This window comes from Molossus molossus, unplaced genomic scaffold (assembly GCF_014108415.1).
Source record: "Molossus molossus isolate mMolMol1 unplaced genomic scaffold, mMolMol1.p scaffold_m16_p_1, whole genome shotgun sequence".
Classification (NCBI taxonomy): domain Eukaryota; kingdom Metazoa; phylum Chordata; class Mammalia; order Chiroptera; family Molossidae; genus Molossus; species Molossus molossus.
The window spans coordinates 188,289,863-188,317,799 of record NW_023425344.1 but is presented as its reverse complement, the minus strand read 5'-3'; the positions used below and the strand labels follow the sequence as shown (position 1 = coordinate 188,317,799).

Sequence of the window (27,937 nt, the reverse complement as noted above, 5' to 3'; positions counted from 1 at the left end):
GTGTAAATCTGAACTTTGTGGTCTGATAGATCTTCACTATTTATTTTACATTCGAAGGACTTTGTGCATGATTATAGAAGTATAAACATAATTAAATACTGTATATGTAGCTTATATGTAATATATCCATAAATAAACATATACATCTATCCTTTCAGTGCCTGGAGCATTGCTCAGCTACGTTCTTAGCACTGTGCAAGTCGTGATGTTGGACATTATAAACTCGAGCCACAAAATAATTAGAGAAATACAATCCTTCCTTTATAACTTTTTTCAATTTCACTTTTTTGGTTTGTGACTCATATTCCTTTTAAACCAGGACCAATTCTCTGCATCTGCAATGTGTTATAATATGTGAAAATGCTTAAAAAATAGGTGTTGTATGAGAGTTGGATGAAATATTTTGGTGACTTTAGTTTTAAAACGAAGTAGGAGTGCTCTGGCAGGTGGCTCAGTTGGTGGGAGCATCATTCTGTATACCAAGAGTTTGCTGCTTTGATCCATGGTTGGGGCACATATGGGAGATTGATGGTTTTCTCACATTGATGTTTCTCTCTCTCTCTCAAATAAGTAAAAACATCCTTGGGTGAAGATTAAAAAGAAACAAAACCTATGTAGGCGTGACATGATTCCACACAGTAAAAATTAATGTGATTGGTCCTGGCTGGTTAGGCTTAACGGTCAGAGCGTTGGCCTGTGGACCAGAGAGAGTCTCGGGTTCGGTTCCCGCTAGGGGCATGTACAAAAAAATAAAAAAAAAAAAAAATAATAATGTGATTGCTGAATAGAAAGTACATGCTCTTGCCCCAGGCAAGATGACATGTATCTGCTGACTGAACCTGTGAATACCAATCGATAGCTCAGTGTTTCCTAGGAGGAGGTTTCTGCAAGGCATGGTAGCATCCTTGGCCACGGTGGGAGCAGCTGGGCCGCTGAGGGGCTATGAGAGGGAGTCTGACTGTTGCTGCAGAGGTCATCTATCTGGTGCTTCTCATCATATCAGGGCCCCAGCCACACCCAGAGCAGTTAAATAGGGTCTTGAAGGTGAAGCTCTGGTGTTTTTTTTTTAAGTTTCCAAGATGACCCTAACATGCAGCGTTAAGAATCTCTAATGACAGCCATCTCTTTACCCATATCTACATTTCTATGCCTATATCACTGTAATAGTCAAAGATATCCAAGACAAAATATTCCATTAGTTTTTAAAATGGTAAGCATAGTTTTCCATATTATAACTATCCTTGCAAAGGAATAATTCTATAATGCTTATTTACATTTATTTTAGTGGTAAGGCTCACATTTTTAGTCAAACACTTGGCCAATCAACACTTACTTTGCCAAAATTAATTAAAATTAAAATAATTAAGTTTCTTTCCTTCTGAAACTCAAATTTTATTTTTTTCCATGTTTGTCTTTTCTTTCCCAATTACATGTATTGTTCTCAGTGCTGAATCATTTGCTGATCTGATGTATTTATGCCCCTTCCAATATTTGTTGGAATATTTCTAGTCCTATGAGTTTTAGATAAGGAAAGGTATGTGGGGATCTTTGGCTACCCAGTTCGGTAGCCACTAGCTGCATGTAACTACCGAGCACTTGAAATGAGGCTGGTCCAAAGGAAAATGTGTGATAAATATAAGATATATCTACCAGATTTTGATGACTTAGTACCAAAAGCAGAATGTAAGGTATGTCATTAATAATTTGTTGTATATTGATTCCATTGCAAATATTCCATTGCAATCGTAAGATTTTGTATATACTGGATTACAGAAAATATATTATTAAAATTAAATTTACCTTTTTAAAAAACTCATTTTGAGTGTGGCTATGAGAAAATTAAAAATTGCTGGTGTGGCTCACATTGCGGCTGGCATTCTGTTTCTGTTGGATGGCGCTGCTTTATGCAACAAGTTACAGGCGTGGGAAGCAAGCAGAGAAGAAAGTGAACTCTGCCATGAGCTTGACCTCTGCTTCTCAGCCCTGGATTCTCTGTTCAAATCTTGCCGGCTGCCAGCATTACGGTTTGTATAACTATTGACAAATAGAGTCAGCATCATTTTTTCTTACTATTTTTACATCCTGAGTGTTTTCTGAACTCATACTTCTGCATTAGAACGATCTGAGCTCAGATGCGTCACTGCAGTTATCCCTCTGTGGTCAGGATATTTCCTGGACACCTCGAGATTTCAAATTGCTCTTGACCATCGCTTTCCGTGCAACGCATTCCATGTCACACCTTCCTGAGCACTGGTCAATTTGGCTTAAATCTCCCAAGCTCCTTCACAGAACTGTTCACATCAATCTTATTCAATCATTTTTCATTTGGAAACTATGTATTTGTAGGGAGAGACAAGGGCTTTCTTTTACTGCTGCAAAATATTGTCTGCACTATTCATGCTTGATATTCCTAGATGCTACATAATTATGTAAACAAATACTATTTTGCTAGAAATAAAGTTTCTCTTTGTTTAATCAACTTTTCCAGTTTGAATGGTAACTCCTAATTGTTAGGATAGAAAATTTTGTTTTATTTTTTCTTTAGTATGTAGCTTTTATTTTTCATTATAAAAAGTAACATATGTCCATTAAGAGAAGTTGGAAAATAAGAAAAAGTAGAAGGAAGAAAATAACATTCCTACTTTCAATATCCAAAAGTGTTACTATTTTCTTGTATTTCCTGTCTTTTTTTCTATGCCAAGATTTCTTATAATTGTGATATTTTTATTCTTTTGTTGTTCACTTCACATCATATTTACCATTTTCCAATGTCTCATACTCACAATTTTTAAGGGTTGGGTAACATTCCTTTAAGTGCATGTCTCAATTCAAATAAGTACTCTCTTATTGTTTGATATTTCATCTGCTTTTAATTTAAAATGTAGTTTCTCGATTGGTCTGATTGACAGAATTACCCTTTTTTCATAAGACTGGGTTTTTGCGACATATTTATACAACTCATCTTGTACCCATTATTTACATTGTACTCATTATTTTCTGTATGAAGAAATTAGAACTTGAAGCATTATTACCCAGTCCACTGAAAACAACCTTTCTTAGAGGACCTGGGGCTTAAGTGTAAGCAAACCGGGTTGGGCATATTGACTGATCCCCAGGAGGTTTCAGTTTCGTCAAACATGGGTTTCCTGAATGGGTGGCTACCAGACGTCCAAGTTTATTTTTTCTTAATCATGAAAAACAAAAAACAAAAAAAAACCCAACCCTTAAATGTTCTGCTTTAAAAAAAAAGGTATTAGTGACACACATAAATCCCCAAACACCAATAGTTTGAAACACTTGAATATAAGTTTTATATTATAATTACTAGCTATGTAGCACTCTGTGTAAAGTGTATACACCAGTTCTGGTCTGCAGAGCTCCTAGAATAAATTTGGGCAGCGACTGGGCAGTGTGAACAGCAGATCCTTCAGGCAGCTGTGATGGAACCGTTTCCATCTTCTTTGTTCTGCCGGTTTAGAGGTATGTAGACAGATAATCAAAAGCTCTACCATTTGCTGCTGAATTCTTGGAAAAAACTTACCCAAGAGAGGGGAAAATTCATGTATGGCATTGCCCTCTGCTGGATTTAATCCAAAATGTCAGTGTTGGGTAAGAGTGGATTATTATTATTAAATATGCTCTTCCTCTTTCTCTTTGGGCACCTGCAACAAAAATATCAAAGATCACTCAACTGAATGGCTTTGAAGCTGATACATACTTGTGTCTGTGTGCTTCCTGTAAGTGGGGCAGTGAGAAGTCTCAAGGTTCTGGGATTCTGTTGATCACGTAGGAGAAGGATGAACCCTGCATTGATTTACCTTATCTTTTTTTTTTTTTTTTATCCTCACCCGAGGACATTTTTCCATTTTTTGTTCAGGTAGAGTGGGAGGGAGAGAGAGGAACAGAGAGAGAGAGAGAAACATTGATGTGAAAGGGACACATCGAGTGGCTGCCACCCGCACAACCGACCAGGGCCGGGGACAAACTGCAACCGAGGTACATGCCCTTAGCGGGAACCGAACCCGGGTATCTCAGGACTGCAGGCTGACGCTCTAACCGCTGAGCCAAACCGGCCAGGGCAATTTACCTTATCTTCATCAGGGCTTTGTTGGCTTGCAATCGGAGTGGAGGCTTCTGTGGTCAATCATAAGGCAGAGCTCCAACTTCCTTAATCCCCCTCCCCATCTCCAGCCAGTCCGGATCATCTGTGTGTTACAATAATACCGCTCGGTCTAGGGGATGGCTATTCAGGGTCTATGTGAAGAGACTGCATATTTGAAAGAAAAATGAGGCAAAAACCTTGATTCTTCTTCTTTTAAACAATGTGCATAAAACACACTCTTATGGGCTTAAATGACAATGAGTTCAAAAGCAAGCTAATGGGAGTAGTTTCAGTGCTTTTTTTTCCCCCAGAGGAAGTTGTTTAAAAATTAATTTAATTTTTAGCTCATGATACGAACTCACAGAAAACATGTTTCAAAAATAGTTTCACCCTCAATAAATTAATTTCAGTTTCTTCAGTCTTGGATTGATCATTTCTTGGGCAGTTTCTGCATGTCAGTTTTGCAGATGGAAGTGTCCATTTGCCAATGGGCTGGTTTCTGTATGTGAGCCGTGACATTGTTCTTAGAAATGATTTTCCATTGCAATAAACTATTATAGTGCATAAATACAATTTTTTAAAGTGTTAAATTTCTAAATGGTGACTATTTTCCTAAATGAGGTACATCTTGAAGTAACAGGAAATTATAACTTTCAAAACTCTACACATGGGCTTTTCAGTGGCATCTCCTGATTTCTTTTCAAAATTTATATGATCCAGATGTTAGCTCCTCCCTTTTTCTCTCCTTAAAGCGCACCCTCCCATAAAAGCATTAGAGAGCAAGGTAGAGTTGAATAAAGATTTTGTGGCAGTTATAAATGAGAAATTTCATATACTTTATGGCAAACAATGTGAAATCCCATTTTTATATTTTTCTTCCTCAAAGTTCTCTGTTTGCTGCTGGCTTTGTGTAATCTCTTCCCCATTCAGTGCTCCGTGTCGTGGGTGCCAATCTCCTTCTCTCAGTATTTGGGGCCCCTCATATTTATCTCCCTCTTATTACTCAACGTAGTTTGGTTCTTCCTTGGCTCTGAGCTCAAACCCATCACAGCTGCTCACCAAAATAAAAGATTCTTCTGTAAGGAGGACCCACTTATCCTGCATGACAACGAACACTAAAAATACACCACGTTCTATGTAATATTTAAAACTCAATTCTCTCTTCTTTAAAAAAAAAATAGATTTATGTATCTCTTCTCTGTTGTCATAGGGAGGAGATTTAGAATTTCTTTTGAAAAAAAACAAACAAACACAAACCTAAACCACAAAGGCCTTAGAATTTAATAATGTAAAACCTGCTTAAGATCTTAAAATCTGAAAGCTAAAAGAGATTATAATATTATAGTGAGTAAATATGGTTTCAATCAGAGCCCACATGTTGTCTATACCAAACCAAACAAATGTTTTAACAGCATTTGTTGATTAACTACTTATTGTTGATTAACTACTTACACATTTCTACTACAGGAACATTTTGCTTTAAATATCCTGAGATAGCATCAATGAGTTAATTTCTTCCATGCATTTTAGATTGGCATATTATCTCTCTGCTGTAGGTAGAAAACTAAGAAAACTTAAAAGAGTATAAAGAAAATACAGGAATTGCTGTTGATTTCACTACCCAGCTCAGAGTAAAATAAAATGAACTCGTGAAGGCATTTTATTGCCTCCTTCCCTCTTCCATCTTTGCTTTCTCCTCTTTTTGATCCTCTCAAGTCTTCCACACAACATACATTAAAAACATAATTGAGGTTTTACCATATCTTACAGTCATTGTTTGAATGGTGGCCCCCTCCTCAAAGATATGTCCACCGGGACCTTGAATGTGATCTTTGAAAAAGCGTCTTTGCAAATATAATTAAGTTAAGAATCTTGAGATGAGGTCATCCTACTAATCCAACCACAAATGTCTTTATAAGAAAAGAGAAGGCAAGAAGACACACAACAGAGAAGATAAAGGGAAGATGGAGGCAGAGATTGGAGTTACACAGTCCCAAGTCAAGGAATGCCTGAGGTACCCGAGGCTGGACGTGAGGCATGGAACATATCTTTCCCTAGAGCCCCCAAAGTGAGTGCCACCCTGATGATACCTTGATTTTGGACTTCTAACCTGTAAAACTGTGAGAGAATAAACTTCCGTTGTTTTAAACCACCTAGTTTATGGTAATCTGTTATAGCAGACCCAGGAAATGAATGCTCTCTTGTTTTTAATTTTTAATTGAGAGGTTCGGTTTGTTCTTTTTTTTTTTTAACTGAATAGGCATTTATTAAATGTCTACGATGTGTCAAGAAGGAGGCTATATGTTGGGGATGCAAAGTTAAATTAGACATAATTTCTACCCCGAATATAATGCAATCGTGCATATATCGTATATAACAGGCTTATCCCTAGAACTGCCACAGTACTCTCAGCATCTTACTGTTTTTATTCAGGAGTAAGGCAAGTGAGCAAAATGACTCATCTCATTAGGAATGTGCAGCTTCTGAAAGTTTGTATCAGTATCCAGGCTCTGTCGACAAAGCAAGGCCAGGTGGCAGAAGACCTTAGTAGGATTTGGGAACCTGGTTGGGAATGGTGCCTTGAAGCCATAACTTAGGGAAACATTAAACCACCTTTAATCTTGAGTAGTATAGTCTCAGAAACTAAGATCTATTTCCTTATTCCATGCCAGGAATTGAAAAAAAATTCTCTGTGCTTGTTGACTTTTGGCAAGAATTAGATGTGTAATAATAGAAGAAGAAAAACAAAGAGGGGCAGAGAGCATAGAAACTAAGAGTAATGATCTCTAAATTAGATCTAAAGACTCAAAGCACCCGGGGGCTGTAAGAGTGATACTGTCAGCAGCACAAGGAAAGAGAACTCTGGCAGGGGTACTGTGGACCAGTTGCTAGAGATGAGGAAGAAAGGGGCAGTGTAACTGGGCTTGTGATGCTAAACATTTGCCGAAGGAAGCAAACAGACTCTGATGATGGAGAAAGACAAAATTTTGAAGATGTGAAAAAAGTTGATAGCATTTTTAAATGGAGACTATATGTGTAATAAAGTTGGCTTTCTGTAAGCTTTAGAAAAGAAGTGAGCATTCATTCAAAGTATTTGCTGGATTTTAAATTTGGCTAATGTCTTGCGTTAAGCCCAGTATGAGGGAGCTTGAGGGGCAAAGAGGAAAAGTGAAGTACTGAGAGATGGAGTTAAGATTAGAGAAGGCTTCAGGGAGGAGAACACATGAACATCAGGGAGACGGAAGGGGCTATGTTGGCAACAAGAGATGCATTTTATTTGGATCATTTAATTTGCTCTGTGTGTCAAATGCACATGTTGAGACTTCCTCGGAGACAAGAAGTAAAAGTTCTACAAGGGCATCGAGAGTAGTGGCAGTGATTCATGTTAACATGCATCCATCTGTCATCCGAGCCACATTTATGTGACACTCCTCTGAACCAGGCACTATACCAGATACTAGGGATACAGGGATTATTAAGACCCATGTTCCTTCCCTCAAGGAGCCTGGAGTTTAGGGGAAGAGATGGACAAATGAACAGACTATTTTGTAGCGGTAAGTGCCAGGATGAAAGGAAGCCCGAGTTGCTGTGAGGGTACACACGTGGGAGGACCCAAGGCAGGTTGGGAGGCCAGTAGCAGGGCTATCATTGTGTTAGGATAACTCATGGAAGGGTTGGCCCCCAGCAAAGATCAGCCCTTGCAGAGCTAATTGAATGATGGGGCGAGAGAAAGGGGAGATCAGAGGAGATTAAAGAAGGATCCAGGCTATAAAGGATGATGAGCTCTTCTTAGGTTTATTACAGAGGGAAGCTAAGGACATGCTGGATGAAAAATACAGATTGATGAACTAGCATGAATTCATTCTCCTCCTATCTTTTCCTATCTCTCCAGCTATGTGCTGTGATAAAATGTGGTCCAGCCATGACTGCCGTCTAGATATATAGACTGCTTATATAGGACTGTTGGAACATGCATTTATTGTCTTTCTACCCATGAGGCAGGAGGGTGTTGGGGAAAGCCCACAGCCTGGTGTCAAAAGGTTGAGGTCTGGTCCCAACTCTGTCACTAATTGGCTGTATGACCGAGAACCATGGACCCTCCGTTTTCCCAGCTAGAAAACAAGAGGATTGGATACCAGTCATTTTCAAACTCTTCTTTTTTCCAATCAGCAGAACCCTTTCAAATGAAATCTTATATGGAAGCTGAACATATAGAACAGATGCAAGCGTTGCTGCTCAAGATGAGCCTGGGTGATGGTGGTGGGTTGGAGGGTCCAGAGCATGTGTTGGTGGCTGCCCTCTCATCCTCTGTGGTAGCCCTCAGGGGGCCACCATGGACATCACTGGACTATATAGTTCTTCTCCAAATGAGGTCTGAGGATTGCCTGGGTCCAAATCAACTGGGGCACAGATTCTTGAGCTTTTCCCAGACCTCTGGAATCAAAACCTCTGGGTTTAAGGCCTATGATTCTATTTTAATCAGCCCTTACTGGAATTTTTATGCACATTGAAATTTGAGTATCATTGGGCTAAATATTACAAGGTTCCTCCCACTCCTTAAATACTGAGAGTCTGTGACCCTCTTTAGCTTTGTTGTGATGGTGAGGCATCTAAGAAGGGAAGTCAGAGACTCTACAGGATAAAAAGATTGAACAGAAAATGGGAGGCTAGAAGTGTTAGGGTGGATACAATGGTAATAAAAATAATAGCAATAAGCCTGGCCAGTGTGGTTCAGTGGTTGAGCATCAACCCATGCACCAAGAGGCTGCCAGTTTGATTCCCGGTCAAGACACATGCCCAGGTTGTGGGCCCAATCCCCAATGAGGGGCGTGCAGGAGGCGGCCAATCGATGTTCTCTCTCATCAATGTTTCTCTCTCTCTCTCTCCCTCTCCCTTCCTCTCTCTCTCATATCAATCAAGAAAAAAAAAATAGCAATAATAATAATAGATGACAGTAGAAGAGGAGAATTGGATATAAGCGAATAAATTACAGAATGAATTAGGGAAAGAAGAAAGTAACTCGAACCACAGGATCTTCCAGTAATGAAGATATTGTATTCCAGGTGAACGAAATTGTAGCAGAAAGTGTCAGGAGACCACTCAGAGCGTGAGGCAGCCAGACCCTGCAGGGCCTTGAAGACCATGTTAAGAATTTGGGTCCTGTTCTTAAGAACAGAGGAAATACATGAAAGAATTTACCTTTTGAAAAGATTGTGCCTGTTGCATGGGGGGGAAAACCCATGGAAGGGGCCAGGGTAGATGTACAGAGGGGGTGGTTGTCTATTGCTTTACTTGTCTGTCCTTATACTGCTGTGAGTTACAGGAGGCTGAACAACCTCTGTATTCCCATCACCTAACTGAATAGTGTCCTGCATACAGATGATGCTTAATAAGTCTATGATGGGTGAGCGGGATGCATTTAAATGAATTAAATGAATCATTTCAAGTCAAGATCAGATATCTTTTATGTACTTAGTTTCCCCCTTTTTCCTCCTTACAACTATTATGGGGCCAGGGGAAGTGTTCACATATGCCATATTCTGCAAACAACATTGTCTGCTGTCATTGCCACTTGAGACTGGTGTTTGCTGTGGGGTATTTGGATAACAGACCCATCTTTAATCCAAGTGCTCCGAGTCTTCCTGGCATTGCTGCTCCTTAATGTGCATAGGACCGTGTCTGACATTTAAAGAAAGGGAGAGGGTTAGGTCCATCTGGGCTTCATTTCTGAATTAGCAGAGCTAAAGGTAGTATTTGAAACAATGCTTACTGTTCTTTTCGCAGCTACCCCCGGGTTGCAGCATGTTGGAAAGCAGACATGCGGAAACCCGGGCAGCCCTAGACACCTGAACAGAGATGCAGAGGTGGGCTTCCTTGCATCTGCACCAAATATTTGCTTCCAACCGAACTTTCTGAATTGCCGGGCTAACAAATCCTGTTAACCCAGCTTGCCTCATCTGGTTACCTTGCCCCTTACCAGGCATTTCTGTTTAGACATATTTTCCCCCTTCACACTGCTAAATTTAAGGCTTAATTTTCAAATCAAATGCTCATGTGGCTGGTTGCCTGAGAAATCACATGTGGGGAGTTGAGAGACCCAGGCAGGGAACTGTGCCCTCGCTTCTGGAAAGTGGGTCTGGAAACCATATGAATTGTAAATAGTTTTAAAATGTAAAAAGCTAAAGCTTTCTGCCAAGAGGAGAGAGCTGAGTTTCTTTTGCTTTTCTTTTTTTCCCCCCTTTCTAGACTCAGTTATTAGGTATCTTTTGAAAATTACTGACCTCTATCATACAATCTGTTTACTGTCTCTATCAGCTGAGGCGGAACCAGCCAGACTTAACCCCCTTGAGGACTCAGCTCTGCCAACACTTGCTTTATTAGAAATAAGTTTGGGGGTCACAGCTATGCACCATGAGTCAAGTTGTTAGACACATGATTTTCATGGAAACTTGCCTTCTTTCACTTGATACTTCCTTCTGAAACTTGGGTGATAGAAATAGGTTAATTTAACAAAAAATGACAGAGCCTAATTTTCCAGTAAAAGCAAGAAAAAGAATAAACAGGGAAAGGGACATAGCTTTCTTCATTTGCTTCCCACCGAGTACCTAACGTATGACAACATTGCTGTCCACGTTGAGAAATATTGCTCAGCATATATCCTGTGTTCTTTGCTGTACTTTCTCTTCTTACCTGGTCTTTCCCCATGGAAAGTAGTTCCGCAGACTTTTGTTGTCGTTGCTTTTGGCTTTAATTCTTGTGGGTGCCAAGGCACAGAGGCGCTGTTATTTTTTCTTGTATATAGACTACTAGTGACATCCTTTTATTCTGTATTGGCAAATATCTTCAGATTCCTCTTATTTTCCCCCTGTGTTCCACATTTTGTTCTTTTTTTCTGTATTGCATTTCTTACTTCTCTTCTAGGGTAAAGAAAAAGAAAACTGGAATTGAGATATAAAGAATCATAGAAAAACAATATTCAATATAGGTCCCCTTTCCCCCAAAGATTTTTATTGTTTTTTAGAGACAGTGGAAGGGAGAGGGAGAGAGAGAAACATCGATGTGAGAGCGATACACCCATCAGCTGCCTCCTGCATGCCCCCTACTGGGGATCAAGCTCACAACCCTGGCATATGCCCTGACTGGGTATCCAAGCAGCAACCTTTTGGTGCACAGGACTATGCCCAACCAACTGAGCTACACCAGACAAGGCAATATAGACCTTGTTAAGTACAGAACATCCTAGGATATTAGGTGTCTAAAAAGGTAGAGATTATAGCAGAGTTTATGCAAATAAATATGCAAAGGACCATGGCATAAATGCTTAGAGTTGGCAGATTTGTCGACGTTCAGTTTCAAGTCTGGTACTGATAATGCTGAACTGCTCCAGTGGTACCTAATTATTGGCCACCACCTCTGGGCAGGAAATCTTTCAATTAACCAAGTTGAAAATACAATTCCCAGCAGCGGGTCTTGTGATTAGGAGAGAAATTCAAAAGAGAGCAGATTGCTTATACACATATTTAGATATATTTTTGTAGGCTACAAATAAAACCATAAACCAGATAACAGAAGGTTTAGGGGAGTGTAAGGCCAGCCTGTCATTGCTCTGAAACAAAAAAAAACTTCACCCTGTAGCTGGGTGGAGCAGACAATATAGAGTGTTTCCCAGAAAACAATTTAAAGGGCAAATTTTTGGCAGAAAGGTTTCGTTTTTCCTAACAGAGAAAACCAGAGTCTATTCCAGACAAAAGGCATCATCTAGATATATCCAGGGGGCAGAAAATTCTAGAGACTTTGGGATTTGAGTAATGCCAGAGGGAAATAAAGGGACTGCATTAGAAGGCCTTTATTATCCCCCCAGCCTCCAAAACATAACAGATGGAACCACCATTTGACATATCAATCTTCAATCCAGACCTTTCAGCCGTTCAGGGACTGACAGCTGTGGTCTGTGAGGCACAGGGCAGCGGATGTGTAAGGACCTTCACCAGAAGCCAGGTTTCCCCAGGCCTGCAGGGCCCAGGAATAGGGGGTTGGTGTGGGATCTCTGGTTTATACCCTGCCTTAGGGCAGGGGAGACTGTTAAGCTCCTGCTTATACCCCAATCCTACTAGCTTAGATGACAAAACTGAGAGGGCTCAACAACGGAGCAGGTCTTGTTGGGGCCTGTTGAACTATTGTCCCAGGACTATTAAAACAAGATACATGGCCGCTCTGAACCAAAGAGGAATGTTTAGGTCTTAGTTCTCCAAAATTAAATATCTTCAGTGTACTGAAGCTGATTAACATGCCATTGCTGGTTTCATGGATTCACGTTTTGTGGGGAGAGAGATAAACCAGTGGGTAGTTTCAATGTAATGTATATGATGATGGGAGCATGCATGGGCTGTCATGGACGTCCTCAAGAAGAGGTACTCAGCCCAGTTTAGGGTCAGAGGAAGTTTCCTGGAAGAAGTGAGTCTTTAAAATTAATAAACAAAAGTCAAAAACTCAGAAAAGTAAAAATTTCTACATTTTTTAAAAAAGAAGAGCAGTATCCCCTGTATTTGTTTGTATTTTACAAATATGCATATTTGCAAAGAAGCCCATGCAATATATACAATTTTGTATTCCAGTTTTTTCTTTTGACATAATGACTCATATGTGACATTAAAAATTCCTTGAAAACATTTTATAATAGCTGAATAATAGATGTGCTATAATTGATCATTTCTCTATTGTTGGATAATTAGCTTTTTTATAATTTTTTATTTTTAATGAATGAGTCACAGAGGAACATCTTTTTTTTTTTAATTTTTTAATGAATTTTTATTTATTTTTTGTTACAGATATTTTACCTTTTTACCCCATTGGCACCCCCCCCCACCCTGTCCCCGGATTAGTTGTCCATGTCCATTGGTCATGCATACATGCATATAAGTTCTGTGGTTTATCTCTTCCCACCCCCCCACCCCACATCCCCTCTTTTGAGGGATGTCAGTCTGTGCCCTACTTCCATGTGTCTGGGTCTACTGTATTCCTCAGACTGTTATGTTCATTATATTCCATATATAAGTGAGATCATGTGGTATTTGTCTTTTTCTGCTTGGCTTCTTTCACTTAGGATAATACTTTCCAGGTCTCTCCATGTCGTCTCAAAGGATAAGAGATCTTTCTTTCTTACCGCTGCATAGTACTCCATTGTGTATATGTACCACAGCTTTTTTATCCATTCGTCTACTGGTGGACACTTGGGCTGTTTCCAGATCTTAGCTATTGTAAATAGTGCTGCTATGAACATGGGGGTACATATATTTTTCCTGATTGGTGTTTCAGGCTTCTTAGGGTATATTCCCAGCAGTGGGATCACTGGTCAAATGGAAGTTCAATTTTTAATTTTTTGAGGTAGCACCATATTGTTTTCCATAGCGGCTGCACCAGTCTGCTTTCCCACCAGCAGTGTATTAGAGTCCCCTTTTCTCCACACCCTCGCCAACACTTGTTGTTTGATGATTTGTTGATGGCGGTCATTCTGACAGGTGTGAGGTGATACCTCATTGTTGTTTTAATTTGCATCTCTCTGATGATTAGTGATGTTGAGCATTTCTTCATATGTCTCTTGGCCATTTGTATGTCCTGTTTGGAGAGGTGTCTATTCAGCTCCTCTGCCCATTTTTTAATTGGGTTCTTTGTCTTCCTTTTGTGGAGTTGTATGAGCACTCTATATATATTGGAAATTAACCCCTTATCTGATACATCATTGGCAATGATGTTCTCCCATACAGTGGGTTGCCTTTCCATTTTGATGATTGTTTCTTTTGCTGTGCAGAAGCTTTTTAGTTTGATGTAGTCCCATGTGTTCATTTTCTCCTTTATTTCTGTTGCCTTAGGTGATGTATCAGTGAAAATTCTGCTCCGTATGATGTCCGAAATTTTGATGCCTACATTTTCTTCTAGAATTTTTATGGATTCATGGGTCACATTTAAGTCTTTTATCCATTTTGAGTTTATTTTTGTGTATGGTGTAAGTTGATGGTCTAGTTTCATATTTTTGCATGTAGCTGTCCAATTTTCCCAACACCATTTATTAAAGAGGCTGTCTTTACTCCATTGTATGCTCTTGCCACCGTTGTCAAATATTAATTGAGTGTATTGCCTTGGGTCCATTTCTGGGTTTTCAGTTCTGTTCCACTGGTCTATATGCCTGTTCTTGTGCCAGTACCAGGCTGTTTTGGTTACAGTCACTTTGTAGTATAACCTGATATCTGGTATTGTGATCCCACCTACTTTGTTCTTCTTTTTCAAGATTGCTGTGGCTATTCGGGGTCTTTTTTGGTTCCATATGAACTTTTGAAGTATTTGTTCTAGTTCTATGAAGTATGTCGTTGGTATTTTGATGGGGATTGCATTGAATCTATAGATTGCTTTGGGTAGTATGGACATTTTAATTATGTTAATTCTTCCAATCCATGAACAGGGTATGTGCTTCCACTTTTTTATATCTTCCTCTATTTCTTTTTTCAATGACCTGTAGTTTTCTGCAAATAGATCCTTTACTTCTTTGGTTAAGTTTATTCCTAGGTATCATAATTTTTTTGGAGCGATGGTAAATGGGATTGTTTTTTCAGTTTCTCTTTCTGTGAGTTCATCATTGATGTACAAGAATGCTGTCGATTTCCTGACGTTAATTTTGTATCCTGCTACTTTGCCAAATTCATTTATTAAGTCTAATAGATTTTTGATGGAGTCTTTAGGGTTTTCTATGTACAATATCATGTCATCTGCAAATAATGACAGTTTCACTTCCTCCTTTCAAAATTTGGATCCCTTTTATTTTTTCTTCATGTCTGATTGCTGTGGCTAAGACTTCCAGTACAATGTTAAATAAGAGTGGTGAAAGTGGACATCCCTGTCTTGTTCCTGTTCTTAATGGAAATGTTTTTAGTTTCTGTCCATTGAGTATGATGTTGGCTGTAGGTCTTTCATATATGGCCTTTATTATGTCGAGATATGATCCCTCTATTCCTACATTGCTGAGCGTTTTTTATCAGAAATGGATGCTGGATTTTGTCGAATTCTTTTTCAGCATCTATTGATATGATCATGTGGTTTTTATTCTTCATTTTGTTTATGTGGTGTATCACGTTTATTGATTTGCGAATATTGTACCAGCCTTGCATCCCTGGAATGAATCCCACTTGGTCTGGGTGAATAATTTTTTTGATGTATTTCTGGATCTGATTTGCTAATATTTTGTTCAGGATTTTGGCGTCTATGTTCATCAGGGATATTGGCCTGTAGTTTTCTTTCTTCGTAGTGTCTTTTTCTGGTTTTGGAATTAGAATTATGCTGGCCTCATAGAACGTGTTTGGAAGTCTTCCTTCTTCTTGAATTTTTTGAAATAGTTTGAGGAGAATGGGTGTTAGTTCTTTTTTGAATGTTCGGTAAAACTCCCCCGTGAAACCATCTGGGCCTGGGCTTTTGTTTGCTGGGAGAGTCTTGATTACCTCTTCAATTTCCTTTGTTGTTATTGGTCTGTTCAAGTTTTCTATCTCTTCCGGGAATAGTTTTGGGAGACTGTGTGTTTCTAGAAATTTGTCCATTTCGCTTAGATTGTCGAATTTGTTGCCATATAGTTGTTCATAGTAGTTGTTAACGATCTTTTGTATTTCCGTGGTGTTGGTTGTTACTTCTCCTCTTTCATTTCTGATTTTGTGTATTTGGGTTCTCTCTCTTTGTTTCTTGGTGAGTCTAGCTAAGGGTCCATCAATCTTGTTTATCTTTTCGAAAAACCAGCTCTTTGTTTCATTGATCCTTTGAATTGTTTTTTTGGTCTCTATGTCATTTATTTCTGCTCTGATCTTTACTATTTCCTTCCTTCTACTTGCTCTGGGGTTTTCTTTTTGTTTGCTTTCTAATTCTTTAAGTTGTGAGGGTAGATAGTCTATTAGAGATTTTTCTTGTTTCTTGAGGTAGGCCTGTAGTGCTATGAACTTTCCTCTCAGAACTGCTTTTGCTGCACCCCATAGATTTTGTGTTGTTTTGTGTTCATTTTCATTGGTTTCCAGGAAGTTTTTAATTTCTTCCTTGATCTCCTCGGTGACCCATTCATTGTTTAATAACATGCTATTTAGCCTCCATGTGTTGAAATGTCTTTGCATGTTCTTGTTGCAATTGATTTCTAGTTTCATGCCATTGTGATCTGAGAAGATGCTTGATATGATTTCAATCTTCTTGAACTTGTAGAGATTTAGTTTGTGTCCTATCATGTGGTCTATCTTTGAGAATGTCCCATGTGCACTTGAGAAGAATGTGTATTCTGTACTTTTGGGGTGTAATTCTCTGTAGATATCTATTAAATCCATTTGGTCTAGTGCTTCATTTAGAGTCTCTGTTTCCTTGCTAATTTTTTGCCTAGAGGATCTATCCAGTGCTGTCAACGGGGTGTTGAAGTCCCCTGCTATGATTGTATTGTTGTCGATTTCTCCTTGGAAGTCCTCCAGAAGATTTTTAATATATTTTGGTGCTCCTGTATTGGATGCATATATGTTTATCAAGGTTATATCTTCCTGTTGGATAGATCCTTTCAATATTATGTAGTGGCCGTCTTTGTCTCTAGTTATGGTCTTCATTTTGAAATCTATTTTATCAGATATGAGAATTGCTACCCCAGCTTTTTTTTGCTTTCCATTTGCTTGGAAAATTTTTTTCCATCCCTTCACTTTCAACCTATGTGAGTCTTTTGTTGAGAGGTGGGTCTCTTGTAAACAACATATAGATGAGTCATGCTTTCTTATTCAATCAGCTACTCTGTGTCTTTTTTTCAGAGTATTCAATCCATTTACGTTTAAGGTGGTTATTGATATATACTTATTTATTGCCATTTTTGTTTAGTGTGGTTCTATTTTCCTTCCTATTTCTCCTGCTAATTACAGCAGTCCTTTTAACATTTCTTGCAGTGTTGGTTTGGTGCTAATGTATTCCCTTAGCCTTTTTTTTTTTTTTTTTTTTTTTTTTGTCAGAGAAGCTCTTTATTTAACCTTCTATTTTGAATGATAGCCTTGCTGGGTAGAGTAGTCTTGGATTCAGATCCTTGTTTTTCATAACATTGATTACTTCATGCCATTCTCTTCTGGCCTGTAGTGTTTCTGTTGAGAAGGCAGCTGAGAGCCTTATGGGGTTTCCTTTGTAGGTAACCTGTTCCTTCTCTCTTGCTGCTTTTAGGATTCTCTCTTTGACTTTAATTTTTGGCACTTTGATTACTATGTGTCTTGGTGTGGGCCTGCTTGGGTTCTACTTACTTGGGGCTCTCTGTGCTTCTTGAACTTCAATGCCTTCTCCCTTCACCAAATTAGGGAAGTTTTTTGTCATTATTTCTTTGAATATATTCTCTAACCTTTGCTCATTTTCTTCTTCTTCAGGGACTCCTATGATATGAATGTTATTACGTTTCCAGTTGTCCCACTGTTGTCTTAAGTTGTTTTCTTTTTTTTTAAAATTATTTTTTTCTTTTGGTTTTCTGACTGGTTGATTTTTTTCTACCCTATCTTCTAATTCACTGATCCGGTCTTCAGCTTCCTCTACTCTGCTATTTAGACTTTCCAATGTGTTTTTTATTTCTGATATATCATTCTTCATTTCTTCTTGGTGGTTTTTAATTTCCAACTGGTTGATTTTCAACATTTCTATGTCTTTACTCATGGTGCTCATGTTCTTACACATGCTGTTAACTTGCTTGACTGCACCTCATTTATCTCATCTTCGGTAGAGGTCTCTTGTTCTTTCATTTGGCTTTTGTTTCTGTTTTTCACCATTTTGGCTATCACAGTGGGGTTTGGAGTCTGCCAAATTTTCCCTGTGGTTGTTGGTGTTCTGCTGTTTGTGGATCCCTCTCCTGGGTAAGGATGAGCCAGGGAGCACCCACTTTAAACAACACTGTCTATTCTTAACTTTCCTGGTTAGAGTTGCTAGCCCAGGGAATGGTGGTTATCCTCTAGCTTTTTTGCCTGGAGGCTATTAGTAGAAGTCATCTGAAGAACCTTGGTTTCTGAGTTGCCTGAAAAACTCCCTCAGGTGCTCAGTGTAAGAGGATTTCCCGAGGGTGAGGCAGATGCTGGTTGTTAATGGGCCTCAATTAGCATTTCACTGGCCACCAGGTGGGGTTGAATTTCTGAGGGAGGGGCTGTTGCCTCTCCCCAAGGCCCTGGGAAGGAATAAGATGACCACAGTCCTGCGTGGTTGCACTCAGCAAAAGCTCTGAGCACCCTCCAAATCCCGAGTGTCCCCACACAGTTCCAGTCCAGTCTGCCCTCCCTATGCCGCGGCCCAAGGTGAGTGGCTGCTGCCAATTCAGTCTCTGTCCAGACTCTGCATCGTGGAGCTGCCTGGGACTTTTAACCCAAGGGTGCTGCTTCCAGCTAAGGGTTGCTGAATCTGTGGCACCAGCTGAGGGCGTAGCACCCAGCGGAGTTCGCAGGACTCAGCCACAGTTGCCGGGTGCAGCCGATGCAGCAGCAGGTTTTAGTGGTGTCCCCTGGTCTCAGCCAAGTCCACTGGTCCCAGCCAAGTCCGCTGGTCCTAGCCCAGGCTGCTGCGGACCGTGGGCTCCCGGCCCCCTCTCACGTCCTCGCAAGCCTATCAGGATTGAGTCATTGTCCCTGGTTATGTGGTCCTCCAGGCTGCCTTTCGATTGCCCCTTCCTGAAGATTTGTCTTTATTTTCATTGTAAATCCAGTCCTGGGAGATGGTCTGTGTAGCTTCCATTCACTCCACCGCCATTTTTTCCTCCTTTAATATTATTATTGATATGTACTTATTTATTGCCATTTTTGTTTATTGTGGTTCTATTTTTATTCCTATTTCTTCTGCTAATTACAGCAGTCCTTTTAACATTTCTTGCAGTGCTGGTTTGCTGTTAATATATTCCCTTATCCTTTGTCTGGAAAGCTCTTTATTTGACCTTCTATTTTGAATGATAGCCTTGCTAGTTAAGGTGGTCTTGGATTCAGATCCTTGTTTTTAATTACCTTGCTTACTTCATGCCATTCCCTTCTGGCCTGTAGTGTTTCCGTTGAGAAGTCAGCTAATAGCCTTATGGGGGTTCCTTTTTAGGTAACCTGTTGTTTATCTCTTGGTGCCTTTAGGATTGTCTCTCTGTCTTTAATTTTTAGCATTTTTTTATTATGTGTTTTGGTGTGGGCCTTTTTGGGTTTTTCTTACTTGGAGCTCTCTGTTCTTTTTGAACTTGTATGCCTTTTTCCTTCACCAAATTAGGGAAATTTTCTGTCACTAATTCTTCAAATATATTCTCTAACCCTTTTGTAAATTTTGTCCTCTTCTGGAACTCCTGTGATGTGGATATTGTTATATTTCATATTGTCCCACAGTTCTCTTAAGCTGTCTTCCTGTATTTTAATTATTTTTACTTTTGGTTTTCTGATTGGGTGATTTTTTCTACCCTGTGTTCTAACTCACTGATCTGGTCCTCAGCTTCCTCTACTCTGCTCATTGTTCCTTCCAATGTGTTCTTTATTTCTGCTATGTCATTCTTCATTTCCAATTGTTGGTTTTCAATGTTTCTATATCTTTACTCATGCAGTTGAACTTCCTCATTATCATTACTGTGAACTCGACCTCGGATAATTTGCTTAACTGCATTTCATTGACCTTGTCTTCAGTACTGTTCTTTTGTTCTTTCATTTGGGATTTGTTTTTTTGTTTCAGATTTTGGATGTCTTAGTGGATTTTGGAGCCTACCAAATTTTCCCTGTGGATGTTGGTGTTCTGCTGATTGTGGCTCCCTCCACTGGGTTTGGATGAGTGTGGGAGGACCCACGTTAAACACCACTGTCAAGTCTTACACTCCTGGGTAGATTTTCAGGCCAATCAAAGGTTCAGTTTTCCTCTAGCTTTTGTCTGCTAGCTAGTAGTCTTTGTTACTTGATAACAAAGACTGTGGCCCTCAGCTGAATGAGAATAAATCCCTCAGGTGTTCGGGGTAAGAGGATTTCCATTGGACGATTGCTGGCTGTTAATGAGCCTCAATTTACATTTCTCTAGCCTAGTGTTAAGTTCCTGAGGGAGAGGCTGTTGCTTCTCCCCTGACCTCTGGGAAGGGGCTGTTTGAGTAATATGGCTTCTGTCCTATCAGGGAGTGATTCAGCACAAAATTCCTATTGCTCTCCCAGCTCTTTAAACCCCTGAGTCTCTCCATACATTTCCAGTTCAGTCTTCCCTCCCTCTGCCAGAGCCCAAAGTGAGTATCTTTAGCTAAATTAGTGCTCTGTTCCAGCCCTCTGTATTGTGGAGCCAGTTTGGGATGTAACCCCGAGGTAACTGCTCATAGCTAAAACAGCTGTTGTCTGTGGGCTTCCAGCTTGCCCTCTCACAGCTCCACAGTTTCTACCAGGCTCAATTTGGTGTCCTCTTTCCATCTCTGGTTATACGGGTTCTCTCCAGCTGCTTTTCTGTTGGTTTTGTTTTTGAATGATTTGTCTTTATTTTAGTTGTAATTCTAGTTTGGTCCTAGGAGATGATTTATCTAGCTTTCCTTCACTCTGCTACCATTTTAGAATCAGATTTTAAAAAAAAATTTTTTTTGAAAGATTCTTAATACATGTTATTTTCTAGGGAGTTTGTGGCCATTTATTTTCCCAATTGAACAAATGAGTGGTTTTCCCACACAATCCCAACTTTGAATATTATATAGGCCAACTGGATATGTATAAACAGGTGTCCTATTGTTTAAAAAATTTATTCATTTCTAGTGAAGGTGATTGTTTTTTCAAGTATTTATTAACTGTTTATATTATTTCTCTTTTTAGTGACTTGTTTATTTATATTCATTGGCTATTGTTGGTTTATAGTATTTTTTGAGACCTGTTTGAGAATTTATTTGAAATTTTGTCTTCTAATAAATTCCCCTAGTGGGAAACAATGACACCTCTAGATTGTGCACAGAGATATTGCTTCAGGGTCTTTGCTGGTATTGTGTGCACGTTGAGTATAGTTTTCTAAGGAGCACTGGGTTGTGCTAAGTTACCTACATTCCAAGCAGTTTTCTTTCTACAAGATAACTCAAATCAAAACATATTCCCACTAAACACTCCTTAGTAACTCCCCTACCCATTCCTTACCATCATAGCACCTACTCCAATCGAGCTTCTAGCTAGCCTTTCTAACATTGTATATAGTCACACGGAACTATTTTCTTTGCTTAAACCTGTGATATGCTCTTTCCCTTCTCCCTTTTTCATCCATCAGGGCTCAGCACCTGTGTTAACCATCTCTGGAAATCCCTCTGATATCTATTTCAGGCAGGTAGAGTACTCAGTACCCTCTTTGTACATCCCATAGCATGTACACCTTTACCAGGCTAGAGTTAAGTATGACATTTTAATAGTCCATTTTAGGCTCTGGCCGGTTTGGCTCAGCAGTTAGAGTGTCAGCCGTGGACCAATGAGTCGTGGGTTTCATTCTGGTCAGGGGCATGTACCTCGGTTGTGGCTCACCCTGGCCCTGGTTGGGGTAGTGTGGGAGCCAGTTGATGTGTCTTTTTCACATCAATGTTTCTGTCTCTTCCTCCCTCCCTCCCTCCCTCCCTCCCTCCCTCCCTCCCTCCCTCCCTCTGTATCTGAGATAAATGAAAAAATATCCATGGGTGAGGATTAAAAAAAATTGCCTGGCCAGTGTGTTTCAGTGGTTGAGCACCAACCCATCCACTGGGGGGTCACCTGTTTGGTTTTCATTAGGGCACATGCCCAGGTGGTGGGCCCAATCCCCTGTGGGGGGCATGCAGGAGGCGACTAATAAATGTTCTCTCTCATTGATGTTTCTCTCTCTCTCTCCCTCTCCCTTCCTGTTTCTCTGAAAATAAATAAAGGAAAAAAATTTATAGTCCATTTTAGGCATCCCCCTTGACTGTGGGCCTCTTCAAGCTGGGAACTAAACTGTGTTTATCCCCAGTGCTTGGCCCAATACCTGGCTTGTAATAAGTGCTCACAGTTTGTTGTATTGAGCAGAATCCACTTACTCTTTCAATTAACAACAGAGATTTGGGATATGGATAATAATAAATAAATTGGAAATGTCAAGACATAAAAGAAGTTGGCATCCTTGTAGATGTGCATCTTGCCTGATAGCCACATGAAATGTAAGTCAGCGGTATATCATTTGTGGAAAATAAATAATGCTTTTATTTTCTAAACTGTTATGCTTGCCCTGCAACAATTCATCTTCTCTCTACCTTCTTTCTGTACTTTGCAGTTACTTCTGCTATATTTTCCTGAGCCTCCTAGCAGGTGTATTTATGGGAAATTATTATTCACTTCAGCCCTAGAGCTAAATATGTTAAGCATACAGCATCAGTGACCATATAAATAACTAGTCCATTTAAATATTCAATAAACAAATATATATCAAACCCCTAATATGTGCCAGGCACTGTGTTACATACCAAGGATACAGACATAAACAGGACAGATAAATCCATGCCCATAAGGAGCAGACTGTCTAGAGGGGAAGATAGACAGTAAAAAATTAAAATAAATAATATGATTTCTAGCAGTTACAAGTACAAGGAAGAAAATAAAATAGGATAATAAGATAAGAGTTATGGGATGGAACAGGAGCAGAAGAGTTTAAGCAGGATAGTCAAAGAAGGTGCTTTGCAGAGATGAGATTGATGTTGAGAGGCAGTTACCCATACCAACCTCTTGGGTCAAAGGAACAATAAGTACAAAAACCCCTAAGTAGAAATGAACTTAATAGTAAGATGTTGACTGTGGCTAGAGTATTGTGATAAAGAGGAGTTCTGAAGGGTTGAAAAGAGCCAACTCTTGTAGGTCACAGTGAAAAATTCAGTTTTATACTAAATGGGATGAGGAGTTGTTTGTTGGAGGGTTTTAAACTGGAGAATGACATGAAATGACCAAAAAAGATTTATCTGGCAATTGTGTGAACAGTGGCAGTAGTGAAAGGCAACAATAAAATTAGGGTGACAAATTAGGAGGTTCCTACTGTTGTGCACGTGAGATGATGATGCCATATACTTGGTAGTAAAGTAGGGGATCAGAAGCAGGAGTATATCTTATTATGGGTCTTCAAACACATGAAAATAGAATACAGTGAACTTTCATTTATATATTACCCAGTTGCAGCCACCATCAACCTCCTGATATTTTTGTGTCCATCCTCATTTTTTATTGTCTGGAATATTTTAAAAGCAAATTCTGTATGCCATATCACATTATCAGTAGAAACTTTAGTGCTTGTCTTGAACAGATAAAGTCTTAAAAGGTATTTAGCCATAATGCTATTATTACACCCCATAAAGTAGCAGTACTCTCTTAACATTGTCTAGTGCCCAATGATTGAAATGTATTTTGAAGGCAGAGCCAATAGGAGTGCTGCCATATTTGTTGTGTATGAAGAGAGAAATCAGAAGTGGTTCTTGACTGAGGTTTTGAGATGAGGAAAACTGAGAAGGAGCATGTTATTGTGGTGGTGTATTTTTTTTGTTTGTTTTTGTTTTGCCGAGACTGGGAGACCAGAGTTTTATTACAATATTAGTCATTCTGTAGAGATGTAGAATGGGCAGTTGAAACTTATTGGAGATGTCTGGCCTGAAGCTATATATTTGAAAACCATCTGGCCAACTATAGTGAGAGTTCCTCCTCTAGACAGCGAAGAGAGGAGCCCTGTGGCATGCTAAGATTTAAAGAAGGGAGAAGAGAAAGGGCTGGCTAAAGTTTTGAGAAGGAGTGACTAATGAAGTAAGAAGAAAACCATGGGAATGTGGTGCTCTGGGTTTAAGGCAAAGAAAGTGTTTGAAGAAAAAAGGAGTAGCTAACTGTGGTGGGTAAAGTGAAGACTGAGAACTGATCCTTGGACTTAGCAACAAAAAGAGAAGTTCCACTTGGAGGGATAAAGACAAAATCCTGATTGGAGAAAGCAGGGCAATTAAGAAGTGGAGATACTGAATATAAATAGCTCTTTTGAAGACTGGAAATATAAATCAAAATGTACTATCCTTATAATAATTAAATAGTCACAATACTTTAAAGTATACACTACATAGTTTACATATTGCTTTAATCAATTTATCTTATATGAAACTCACAGATATTTTGATCGGTGTTTAAATGTTAGGTGGATTTATCCCATGTTCAAGACCTTAGTTTAATGACTAAAGAGATATTCTGAGGGATTGGCATGTGCCCATTAATTGAATTCATAGTGGTTATTTCCAATTTTGCTCAACTTTTTGCCTAAGTCACCTGCCTGATTGGGTGAACTGAGACCCAAGTCCATGTCTTTTGATTCTAATGGCATGAGTCCACTATGTTGCATCCTTTTTGTCATAAACAAGTGGTCAGGATTCCCATTACAAATGCCAGCATTTAAAAAATATTCATTTCAATCTCTGGTCCATTCTGAACAGTATTTTGTTTTTGAAAATATTAAGACTGTCCCTACAATGTTGTCTTCAAAGGACAGCGTCTTTACTATAAAATTTCCCAGTTTTGTTGAAACAATCCATTAGGATTTGTCATTCATGAATTTGAAATATTACCTTGAATTTTCTTTCTCCTCATAATGAAAGTGTCTCGGGTACAAAACTGATGTTTCATTGAAAAAAAGTATTCTAGTAATTGTGAACAATAAGATTTATACTGGTCTTGGGAGAAAAATGAATGACATAATGACTGAAGCCTCAGAAAACGGAGATATTTTACTCATGACCACAAGTAAATCTGTTTGGTGTGATGCTAAGTCATGATTCTGAGAAGCCAACTCTAGAGGGACCAGAGTAACATAGTCCAGGCATATAGTTTTCTGATGAGCTCATTGTATAAGGGGACAAAGCTGGGAATAGCTTGAGGAATGAGAATTAATGCATCCTTTATTAGACAAAGTCTCTGGTCTATCAATATTTTTCCTGGGATCTTGATGACAGCCTTATGGCAAACAATCGAACACTGAGGTCATTCTCCTAAAGTACAGGTATTCTTCACTGGACTGGAAGAATGTCCACATGCTCCAAGTATCCGAAGGCAAAGATGATTTAATCAGGGTTATTTAAGAACCAGATTTATATTTTCCCACTAGTCCCTAGGTTCCTTGGTAACCACAGTCTATATCTAACTCCACTTGTAGCTCCAACACTCAGCACTGTGCCTGGCTCAGAGTGCTCATTTTGTGTGTGTCTTGAACTCATTAATAAAGGGTGATAGCACCTCATATGCCAGTTGCTGATGATCTCATCAAGAATTCTGCCTACACGCTGTCCTGTTTCCAAGGAACTCTAAATGATCAACATTACAACCTACTTTAATATTTTAAATTTTCCCTAAAAAGTATTTAGGACTTAATGTGTCTGCAAATGTAGTAAATAAATAAACTCACGATCTTCCAGTGATATCCTGTAGTCTTTGCCAAAACCAGGAATGCTGTTTTCAGAAAACTGGGTTCTCTGACCTGAGAAAACCAAATCACATCACTGAGAGACAGACGCCTTTGCTCAGTTTATGTTGATAGGACATGTATTATTACTTGGCATGTTATGCAACTAATATATTTTTTTCTGGCTTTTAGTTCTCTCTGACATTTGTTCTCTCTTAACCTGGCCTTATATAGAAAAATTGATTAAAAATACCATTAAAGGCAATGTAAAAACACAATATAAGCCTTTTATCCTGGAATCAAGATACCCAAGTTTGATTCTCCTCCATTTGGGAGCTATCTTCTTTTGGGATGTTTTTCAAAAGGAGAAGTTATTCGCCACTGAGCTGGGTAAGAGCATATTCTTTCATTTCTCAAAATAAAGTAGGCAACTTAGATAAAGGGGATGATTGATCTACTCAGGCTAAGGTGATTGCTTATTATCAAAATATGTTGCTTGTGTAAGAAAAATGTCAGAAACAGTGAGCCCCCATTCCCCCCATATAGACATTGTTAGGACATTTGGGTAGTCAGTGGTTATCTGTAGACTATTTTTTAAAAAATGGAAATGTACTAAAAATTTATCTTCCAACTTCATTTACTAATCATTAGAAAAAGGAGTAAATTGGATGACCCAAAGTTTTACAAAGTTTTCCCAAAATGTTTAAAGTGGAAGTTTGGGGGAACACAAAGTTCACAGCAGCTGCTCATACTGACTTGATAGAATTGAAATGGAAACTAGTGAAAGGGAAACTAGCTTAGAATTAAAACTAGCTTAGTCTTAATTATGTGAACATGTCGATAGCAAAATCGAGAAGTGGGCTCACTGTTTGTAGAAGATGCCCTGCTGTGCCGCCCACACCCCCTTCCACATTGCAGAATGTATCTGCGCAGCTGCCGCGTTTTCCTATTGCCTCGAAGGTTGCCTACATACAACCCACCACTGTCAGCCCTCTTTGGAATTGCTCTGGGCTGAGAAGAGCTGTTTTTGCTCAAGTTTTCCTATTCTTGCTGGGGTCAGACCGCATCCAATGGCTGAACAATGCCAAGGTATCGGGCCTGGCCTGCTACATCCAACTCTGAGGGCATTCCAGCTGCAGAGCTCACCATGGGGTTGGCTGAGCCTGTTGTGACCACACCAACAGCCACTTCCTCCCTCTGCCCAACTGTTTCCTTCACTTCCCCACAGGTGTTAATCCCAAGAGTACTGCCAATAAACTCCGGGCACACAGTTCTCCCTCTGAAACTGCTGCTGAGGAATCTGACCTAGACCTAAATAACTCTGTTTTCTCCACAGTCCAACTAAGGTATTTCCTTTCACATTCAGACGTGAGAGCAGGCGCGATAGTCTTCCTCTGAAATAATTTTCTTTTGATTTCCTTGTGGTCTCATCATCTATTAGCCATCTGTTAATGGAATCCTACTAAGAATTTACAGAAGACAAAGGATCTTAAGAGACTGATTCAGGAGAAGGGTTTCAGTTCAGGGAAATGATTAAAGGGAGAACATTTTCTGCACAACTCTCAGTAGGCTTACACAGTTCAGTTAAAACTTAGTAAATGGGTCGATCATTCTGTTTTTAAAACAGGAAGGCTACATTGCAGGTGTATTTCTGCATCTTTCTAATGCGCAGTAGGAGCTATAAGAATGTGTATAAATTGAGTGAGACATCTCTAAGCTTGGTTAATTTTTTCTCAGCAAATTGTTGAACTAAATTATCCATGCTGTAGGACTACATTCTTATCATCTCCCCTTCTTCCCACCCTTTGCCCCTGGCAAACTTGGTAGGAGACCATCTTCGGCAGCTGACCACAGACCTCCCCCTGTGATTCAACTTTAGCATAAGCATTGTGCTAGTAAGAAGGGAGGGAAAGGAGGGGAACGTTTGTATTCTTCAAAATAAATAGATTCCAAAGATATGAGTATTCTGCTATTCTCGATGTAATGAGATGCTGCTCACCCGTCTGTTGTTAGAGGATTAGGGCCAAGTTGTATGTCTTACTCGAGTGTGGCTCTGGCAACAGTGGGATTGAAGAGAACCAGAAACTGCTGCTGTCCACTGAACATCTGTGTCATGGGACCATGACTGCAAGCTGTCTTTGGATCGGCTGGTTTTAAACATGGGGAGCGTGCACTATTGCTGTGATTGAATTTCTTCAGCTCCTTCAGGTCTGTTCTGTTTCTAAATAGGCAATCTATAAGTATCACAGAAAATAAAGTAAAAGAGAACAATAAATACAGATTTATTAAGAGCATGGGCTTTGTAAACTCAAGTTCCAGTCCCAGTTCTGCCACTGATTTGTGACCTTGGAGGAGTTTTCTCTTTCCTAATTTTTCCTCTTCAGTTGGCCTTTAAAATACCTATATATAATGCCAAAAATGCATGTACTGAATATAATCCAAACAGTACAAAAC

At 39.4% G+C, this 27,937-nt stretch overlaps 1 protein-coding gene across 8 annotated transcripts in view; it reads left to right on the top strand.

Annotated features, from left to right (window-relative positions):
* Positions 1–27,937, top strand: part of ATP8B4 (ATPase phospholipid transporting 8B4 (putative)) — a 254,349-nt gene that overhangs the window by 80,260 nt on the left and 146,152 nt on the right. The window contains exon 2 of one of the 8 annotated variants that reach the window (XM_036258122.1): positions 6,022–6,170. The exons of the other annotated variants lie outside the window; for them this stretch is intronic. Coding sequence (XP_036114015.1) covers positions 6,067–6,170 — 104 coding nt within the window. The 5' untranslated portion in view covers positions 6,022–6,066. The remainder of the gene's footprint in view (positions 1–6,021; positions 6,171–27,937) is intronic. 8 annotated transcript variants of the gene reach the window in all.